We start from the raw sequence: 9632 nt of genomic DNA, 5'->3' as shown, positions 1-9632 counted from the left end.
AGGTGATTCCCAAGAAGGGCATGTCAAAGGCAAACATAGGGGTTGACATGATATCAAGTGGCAATACCGTAATTTAGTGGAAATTCTAGTTCGAGGTACTTAGGTTTGGAATTTAGAAAAAGTCTGAACATGAAAGTTGTCTAGAATGTCGAAAGAAGTTCAATGCACTTGATGTCATATTTTTATTATGTTGCATGAATTAGTTATAAGAGTTGGTCCTCCTCGGTTTTTATATGTTTCCTCTTACTAAATGAGAATTTGCCCGGTATGCTCTATAGAGGGGTACTTGATGTCAGAATCTTTACTACCCTCGATGCTAGCCTTCATAGGGCACTAGGCGAATCTTTCCTGGAAAATTAGGGGACCCAAGAGCCGGCATATGTCGTTAGAAAGGGGCGACACACGTTACCATGAGTCAAGAAGTCTCATGGACAATATTGACCAACATGTCGATATTGTGGTTCCATGTTGGTGACAAGGTTCGTATGTGAGCGGCCCTTATGCAATCAGCATGGCATGGGCGCCTAACGGGTGGGCAAAATGAATATATGTCGGACCTTGTGGTGCTCATTAGCCATGAAACAAGACGCAAACATGAGTTTGGGTTCAACCTTGCCCAAAGAGAAGTGTCAGCAAGCACGGAAGGGCGACACCTTGCTAGACGGATGGAAGCCAATGCATGGTGGGCATTGAGAGTAGGTTGCCTACTCAAGTAAGTATGCTAGTAAGCCAGATGAGTGCTGAGATAGTATGCAGGAGGTGAGACATGTTGAGATATCAATCCCACATCGGGAATATGAGACATTGCTTGTGGGTTTATAAAGGTTTAGGCCACTCCACCCATTGCCAATTGGTTTTGGATGTGAACCTTAGATGGCGAATCTCGCTGACAAGCGCTTGAGGCAAGAAAGGTGCACAAGCTCTTAAAAGGATGACCCAATGTGTGAAGGTGCAGACCAACTAGGCCTCGTTGTGCTTGCTACAAGGTGCATGTTGGTCAGCAACTAGTTGGCATAAGCTAGATTGACAAAAAAAACCTATTGGTCGGACGAGTGTCTAGGGCACAACAATGATACAAGGAAGCGGTCGGTTAGTCACAAGATGTGAGACTCAGGTGTGAGTAGCTTTTGTTGGTGAAACCCCATAGGTGTGGGGATGAAATATGAAGGGTCGGATTGACACGAGAGGCGCACAAGAAAAGAAAATAGGCTATATGGAAAGAATATCAAGACAGACTAGCCTCGGTTAAGAGTAACCTTGACGCCGCACGGGTCAAGTTCCAATGCGTATAAAATCGACCCGTGACACAGAGGTAGGAGACTAGATGCATCAATACATAGGGAGCGAGTTTGTAGGTTTAGGGCTTGCTTTATAGTGAGCATACCAGATATTTTATTAGTTTGCTTACTACATAGGTTAGGTCGGTTTTTTCTATTTCTTGCTTATGTTAGGTTGGTAGACTGTACTTATTTGCTAGACTCCTTCACTGTCTAATTGTTTCAAGTTGAACATTAATGGTACGGTCAAGGATTAAAATATCGATATCGGTGTATCTATCGGTCCTTTGAAAAGGGAGATATAGGATATTTCAGAAAAAAAATTTCTTCCTAAAATCCCGATATTTTTTCCCGGATTTCCCTGATATATTGGATTTACATATAAATATTACAAACATCAACTTCATTTACATCCAGAATGAGAATCTAGATTGTTGATAAGACGCATACTGGTCCACAAAAATACAATAATCAGACCAAGACATATGACTCATATAATACGAATTGTAGTGTTGAATATGATAATCATATATGTCTTTGGAGCAGCCAACTGTTTCCTCTATAAATTGATAGTAAGGATGAATCCAACTGGATGACTAGTCACTGACTTCCATGCATTGATTATAGCCATAAACATTATAGTCATATTGATTGTTGCCTTGTTGGGATTCATTTAAGGTTCTAGCCTCACTACCTAAACTGATAGACTCAAAACTTAGCGCAACTGAAACAACATTCTGATCATCATTTGGACCTCTAGTCCTCCCCCCATACATGGTATCCTCTTGCGCTCCATACCTAGTACTTCTATAGCCATGATCATGAGAGGCATGATCATAATTTTCTTCAGATGAAAAATTGCTCAATCCACCAACTGTAGAAGATTGTCCATATACAAACCCGGTATTTCCACCACCTTTTCCGCTTCCACCTTCTTTATCATCATCTTCTCGAGACCACCACTATTTATTAGGATATACCTCGAGGGAATTACTTCTGTTCTGGAAATCACTCAAAACCCTCAGTCTTCATTGGGATATACCTCGAGGAAATTACTTATATCTCATATATCACTTCAGACCCACACTCTTCATTGAGATATACCTTGAGGGAATTACTTCTATTCTAGATACACCTTGAGGGAATTTCTCTTCCAGAAATCACTCAAGAGTCAAGACCCTCACTCTTCATTGGGATATACCTCGAGAGAATTACTTTTATCCTAGATATCACTCGAGACCCACACTCTTCATTGAGATATACCTCGAGAGAATTACTTCTCTTCTGGATATCATTTCAATTTTGTTTACAGATATTTTTTTAATATATCAGTGATATATCAGAAATATTATAAATATCGGAGATATTTGACGGCATCGGAGAAATATCAGGGAAATATCGTAGATACGGTGAAAGATAAGATATTGACCTCTATAGATATATCAGTCATTCGAAAAAAGAGATATCAGAGAATATATCAGATATATTGCAGAGATTTTAATCCTTAGATAGGCGTGAATTTAGGATCCATCGGAGGATTGTGTTAATCGCACAAGATATTGAGTATTTGGCTTCCATTTTAAATGTATTTGGATCCTCTTTGTGATTTAGTAGCAGCAGGAGAAACTCCCTCGATCAGGTCCAAGTTGACCTAAAAGACTTGGAAGACTTTGAATGAGAGTCTGTCCAATTTAGTTCAACTTTGACTTGAAGACTCAACGAGTGTGTTGAAATTTTGAATAACTCCATTGGTAACGTTTACTGGATTAAATGCACCTCATTTCTAATTTTGATTTCCAGGCCATTTTTTTGTTTTCAATTATTATGATTGTTATATACTGTACGTAATCTTCACCCTTATGAATCACCAAAATTTGAAACACCATTTGAGAGTTTATAGATACAAAGAAGTTGAACGTGTTGATCGTAAGGAAAGTGTAGGTAATATAAGAGAACTTGGGACCTAATTCTAAGACATGTTCATGCCGAACATTCAAACTAATCTTAGATCCTGTAAATCTTTTATATGGTCTGAATGCTTATCCTATAATCATCCAAAGACTAGCAATTTCAACAGATTTACTGCAAGTGTATGTGCAAGTAATAATATTACACGACTCAAAAGAAAGTTAGGGGACAAAATCATAGTAAAAGTAGCGGTTTACGAATTAAGGAAAAAAAGAGAGGGCCTCCAATGCACAATTGATTGATTGAGTAGCGGTTTATAAAGGAAAGCAATGAGAGGGTCTCTAATGCATAATTGAGTACCGAACAATCCTGTACATGAACTGATAACCCAACCAGTTAACATATATAAGCGACACAAACAATTTTAATTACTTTATTTTTGGGATAGAGAAAAAAGTCTTTAACTTTTTTTTGATTGAGAGTGAGGTAGGTAACAAAGTCTTTTTCCTATAATCATCCAAAGACTAGCAATTTCAACAGATTTACTGCAAGTGTATGTGCAAGTAATAATATTACACGACTCAAAAGAAAGTTACGGGACAAAATCATAGTAAAAGTAGTGGTTTACGAATTAAAGAAAAAAAAGAGAGGGTCTCCAATGCACAATTGATTGATTGAGTAGCGGTTTATAAAGGAAAGCAATGAGAGGGTCTCTAATGCACAATTGAGTACCGAACAATCCTGTATATGAATTGATAACCCAACCAGTTAACATATATAAGTGACACAAACAATTTTAATTACTTTATTTTTGGGATAGAGAAAAAAGTCTTATTTTTTTTTTGATTGAGAGTGAGGTAGGTAACAAAGTCTTTATCCTATAATCATCCAAAGACTAGCAATTTCAACAGATTTACTGCAAGTGTATGTGCAAGTAATAATATTACACGACTCAAAAGAAAGTTACGGGACAAAATCATAGTAAAAGTAGCGGTTTACGAATTAAGGAAAAAAAGAGAGGGTCTCTAATGCACAATTGAGTACCGAACAATCCTGTACATGAACTGATAACCCAACCAGTTAACATATATAAGCGACACAAACAATTTTAATTACTTTATTTTTGGGATAGAGAAAAAAGTGTTTTTTATTTTTTGATTGAGAGTGAGGTAGGTAACAAGCCACCTCGGTATATTAGCAAGTTAGTAACACACTCATTCAGTATTCAGACCAAAAGTTACAAGAATCCTAACAAAGCTAAACTAATCTCCCAAACTCAAATACACCTATCGACCGTAAACACGTGAGAGTTTTGAACTCGAACTCTACAAGATATCGATACTAACACAAGTTGGTTTCATTTTTCTTATTTTGAAAAAGAACAATATTTCAACAGATAAAAAAAAAATATATAGGAAACAGAAGAAATAAAATGAATGAGAGCCGCAGGGGAATATGTATGTGTAGAGATATATATATAGAGACTAAAGTAGTTCCCTAACCCCAACCCTAACTTTTCTCTCCCCCTTTACAAAAAATTGGTCCTCCCTTTCTCTCCCGCTCTCTCTCTCTCTCTCTCTCTCTCTCTGAACCTCCCTTTCTTTCTCACACTCTCTCCGAATCAAACCCTTAAACCAAATTCAAAATCAAAATTTGAGAGGGAGACATCCCGAAATGGGAAAATACATGAAGAAATCCAAAATTACCGGCGACATCGCAGTCATGGAGGTTTCAATTTCACCTCAATCCTCTCTCGGCGTCCGCACCCGAGCCAGAACCCTAGCCCTTCAGAAGCTCCAGCAGCAGCAACTGCCTCAGCTACAGCCACAGCAATCGCCCGACTCCGATTCGTCCTCGCTCTACTATCTCCAGCTCCGGAGCCGCCGCCTCGAGAAGCCGCCTTTGCGAAGCGACGGCAAGAAGCCGGGCCGGCCGGTGGCGACTTCGCGGCCCAGTTCGAGGCTGAGTGTGGGATCGTCGGCGGATTTGGGGTGGGATGAGAGGAAGGAGACGGAGGGGTGTTTTGGTAATATCGGATGTGAAGCTGACGATGTTGAGGCTTCTTTTGGGGAAAACAACTTGGATTTTGAAACCAGAGAGAGGTATATTATTTTGCTTCTCTCTCTCTCTCTGTTATTCAAATTTGGTTTATTAATTTTAAGAATTAAATTCAGTTTACCCTCATGAGGTTTGGGAGTAACTTCATGTTAATCCCTATATTTTCAATTTCATCAGTTTACCCTTTAAACTTTTGAATTTTCCTCAAGCGTGACCAAATGTCCTATATTCTGTCCAAATCAGACGTTAACTGCTGATAATTTTAATCTTAACTGTGAGGCCAGTATCTAAAATTTGGGCAAATCGGACCTTATATGTCCAAATTGGACCTTAACTGCTGATAATTAAAGGTAAATTCAAACGGAATATGAGAATTTGGGCACGGCAGACAGAAATTGAAGAGTTCAAGGGGTAAACTGATGAAAATAAAAGTGTAGGAACTAACATGAAGTCACCCCCAAACCAGAAGGGGGTAAACTGAATTTAATTCTAATTTTAAAGATGGCTCTGTTTTCTCAATTGGGTTCTAGTTTGTGATTTTTTTTTGTATGATTTCAAGGATCTATCATTTCTGGTCATTATTGGTGTGCTTTTCTCATTTTCCTCTAGTTTGTAATTATTTTAACTGTAGGGTTTTTCAAAGATTTATCATTTCAGGTGTGGTTTATTGATTCTGCTCGACTTCATACATATAATGAAAGGAAAAATATTGGGTTTTTCTTGCTTGAAATCTTGAGAGGGGTTAAACATTTTGAAAGTTTTGAGCTGTACTGGTTTTACTTTGGTAGTTTCTGCACTTTGGGTCTTAGGCACAAGCAATCTTTTTTTGCATATAATCATTTAAAACGTTTTTTTCCGTTGATTTTCTGGCTGTTTCTAGCTTCACTAGCACACAGGTACATATTGAACTCTTCTCCCATTGGTGGTATTGCTGCTCTTAGGTTGATTTCTATGATTTCACTTTCATAAAAGGGACCTTTGAGAAAGTTTTTTAATCAATAGTTTAAGTTTGCAAACATGTGGCAGAGCTGTTATAAAAAATAGCAACTTTTCCACATCGAGGAAAGCGGATTTATTTCTTTCCTGCTTACAAAATAGTGAAACAGAAACAAGTATAATTATGCAGACATCATACTTGATTGCAAATTAATCTGTGGATTTGGTTTGCAGTGGTAGTTCTAACTCCAGTTTTGTTTATCTATAGACCAATGTCAATGTAGTTTATCGCCTCAAAGATTTCCAACTAAACCCGTTTCATAACTAGAAAAAGTGTTTCTATCTGTTAATACATAGTACTTGAAGAGAGAAACTATTGTTGGTTTTATGAAAAACTATTGTTAGTACTAGAAAAAGTGTTTCCATCTGGTTAGGAATTCATTTTTCAGCCTGTTTGTTTCTAAAGTAGTATTGCTGAAAAGTTGGCCAGTAAGAAATAATAAAATGATCTATTACTGTACCGACAACAATAGCTCCTGCACTTCATTTGTGTTAGCAATCACACATCATTTTCACGGGGCCTAGTTGCCCTTGAAAACTTTTCTGTGGGACTCTATTTCAGAGGTTAGCAGTAGGTGACAAAAGAGTTGCAGATCAACTTGAAGCTTGTTATATTCAATGCACTCTTTCTCATTTATTTTCTTTTTGTGGCACTTTAATTGTCATGTTTGTAACTTGTTAGTACTTGTTGTTTCACTAGTCATTGTAGTGATATGTTAATAAACCAAAGAATAAATCATCCGGGGATGGAGATTTGTATGTTCTATTACATATGCTGGTGAGTGTTGTTATGCAAGAACTTACTAAATTTGTCATGGTTATACAGAAGCACCCGAGAAAGCACGCCATGCAGCTTGATAAGGAATTCGGACACTATTGGAACCCCCAGTTCTACAACAAGGCGGTCAAGTTCTATTGCAAATAACCAAAGAGCTAGAAATGATACACAAAGAACAATTCCAACTGCACTTGATATGGACGAGTTCTTTGCACAAGCTGAGCGGCAGCAACAGAAACTGTTTATGGAGAAGTAGGTTACTTATAGTCCTTCATCGACTCTTCAAGTTATTTCAGTATGTTTTAATTGGCAGTACTCTTTAGCTCAACGGGTCAGCAGTGATGGGCTACATGCACTGACAAATACCATCAATCCCCCTTATGTGTTTGTTGCTTAATTTTTGCAGGTACAACTTTGACATTACCATTGATATTCCCCTCCCAGGAAGGTATGAATGGGAGCAAGTGATTCCCTACTAAGCAAGGCTAATATCATTGGGTTTCCGTTGCCCACAGTTTCTCAGTTATCTTTTTGGTTGAGAATTCGAAGCAAGTGTAGTAGTTAGCGGGTGGAGCAATTCAAATCAACCTCATAACCCATGTAAAGAAAAGTCATCTTACTATTTATGACGAATATGCTAATCAGTCCCTAGAGTATAAACCCAGGTTTCTTCAACAAAAAGTGAAGGAATCGTTGCAGAAGAGAGATTGGGTGGTTGGTTTTATTTCATTGATTGCTCCTGTCAATATCAATCGGAGGGGTATATCTAATTATCTATATTTTCAATTTGTCCTCTCTGAAATTAGCCTTTGTCAATATGTAGGTAGGCATGACTGGATGATGAGCTCATGTTCTTTGGAAATAAATGTAACTCGAATTTCCTTTCCCATATCTGTCTTGTCCGTTTCATCTGAGTTTATGTACCCAGCATTCTATTGACGACTAATTAAATCTATCAAATCCACCTGTACCTTTTGGTGCCAGTCTTGATGCTGATGTTTCCAAGTTTATGAAATGTTTTGTTAGATTGCTTTATGATGTGGTCGTCTCTTTTCCATGTGTTTAATGCGTTTCAAGGTTCTGATAAAAAAAAAAAAAAAATGTGTTTCAAGGAGGGTGATCCTTGATGTCTACCAGTTAGAGACTTAGAGGCTTAGAGCTATCATGGTCCATGCACCCGGTTGGACTTGTTGGTTAAGTTGAACTGCAGTTGGTTTCATCCCATTCTGATTAGTTTTTCTTACTCTGCAGTGATGTTATACATGTTTGATTGTTTGGTAGTATGCTTTATTTTTGCTCAACTTTGAACCCTAATAGAGTGAGACTTTGTACAACTATAAGATTGAAGCAACCAAAAAGATTAAAATGTTAGATCTGCACAGAATCCATCAGTCATGCTTTTGCACATTATATCATGAAGAACAAATGTGGTGTGGCCAGTGAGTGACTGAAGGTTGGGGGGAGGCAGTTCTGGAGGGGTGAATAGTATGATGAAACTGAAGACCTCCAGGTCTGACAGACATGGAAGTTTTTGTTGAATTTGTTGCATCACTCTTAAACATTTTCTGCTTCTGAATTTGTGGTGGCAAAGCATGGCCCTAGTTTGAGTGTGTCAAGTGGGCATTTACATGAAGCTTATGAATGTGAATAAGTTCTGAAGTTCACATGGGTACGGTTCTGATTTTCTGAAGAAGCTGGTGAAGATCACAAGTGGAGACTCAAGATTCTCTGGGGCTTTTCTCTTCTCTCTCATTCTTTTTGTGAAACCTCTGGTTCCATTGTAAGACTGGAACTTTGCAGGGTTGGGTGTTGCTATCCAGTCCAACTGGGTATGTTTTGCAGTTCTGCACAACTTTGGTTTAAGTTTAAAGTTTTGATGTCACAGAATATGCCTTGGACAGCAAAGAATAGGATATCAATAAACTCACAAAGCAGTAAAACTTGGGTTGGGGTACTTTTACTGTATGAGTGGTGATTCTCGAAAGTGCGATTCTGTGAGCCATTTTTGCATTCTGGTTTTATGTTTGTGGCAGCATCAATTATTAGGCAACTCTCACACTTGTTTCTAGGAGATCCCAAGTCTCATTTTGAAACCGCCGAGGCAGCTCCAACCCTTGTCCTCTTTTTTTTGCACCTCCTTGCACTATTAATGTTAGTCTCTAATCTTTTTCAGTGAGATTCACAACTTGACTACTAATTACACTAAATTGATTTCTTTATTGCATCGAGTTTTCATTTAACCCTTACAATTGAGACTACACATTATTCTAACCTCTCCTCCTAATCTCTCATTTTAAACAATATAATAAAACTTCCAATGCAATGAATTAACACGATAAAAGAGAGTAATATTAACACGATAAGAGAGTAATGACGGGTGGCTTTTACTAAAATAGTTCAACTCTCATCCTTTCCCTCTATACCTTGGTAAGGAGAAATTTTCCTTGGTAAGCATGCAATTTCTTACTGTCTCGCATTCAATAATTAGTGACTAGCCTGAGATGGATGGACATGAAAGACAAATACCCGCCAAATTTAAGTTTATAGTAGAAGATCCATTTACCTCTGCTATGGATCAAAAATAACTCAACTGCATAATACTGAGTTAAAGTTGA

The 9632-nt window shown here is 37.9% G+C and overlaps 1 protein-coding gene across 1 annotated transcript; it reads left to right on the top strand.

Annotated features, from left to right (window-relative positions):
• The first annotated feature begins 4859 nt into the window (after positions 1 to 4859).
• LOC101295963 (cyclin-dependent kinase inhibitor 3-like) lies at positions 4860 to 7728 on the top strand. Its single transcript, XM_004290166.1, has 3 exons — positions 4860 to 5287; positions 7066 to 7269; positions 7424 to 7728. The coding sequence occupies exons 1-3, from the start codon at positions 4860 to 4862 to the stop codon at positions 7494 to 7496; spliced, it is 705 nt and encodes a 234-aa protein (XP_004290214.1). The 3' UTR covers positions 7497 to 7728.
• Positions 7729 to 9632: the final 1904 nt, after the last annotated feature.

This window comes from Fragaria vesca, linkage group LG2 (assembly GCF_000184155.1).
Source record: "Fragaria vesca subsp. vesca linkage group LG2, FraVesHawaii_1.0, whole genome shotgun sequence".
Classification (NCBI taxonomy): Eukaryota; Viridiplantae; Streptophyta; class Magnoliopsida; order Rosales; family Rosaceae; genus Fragaria; species Fragaria vesca.
This window is presented reverse-complemented; position numbering and strand designations above follow the sequence as displayed.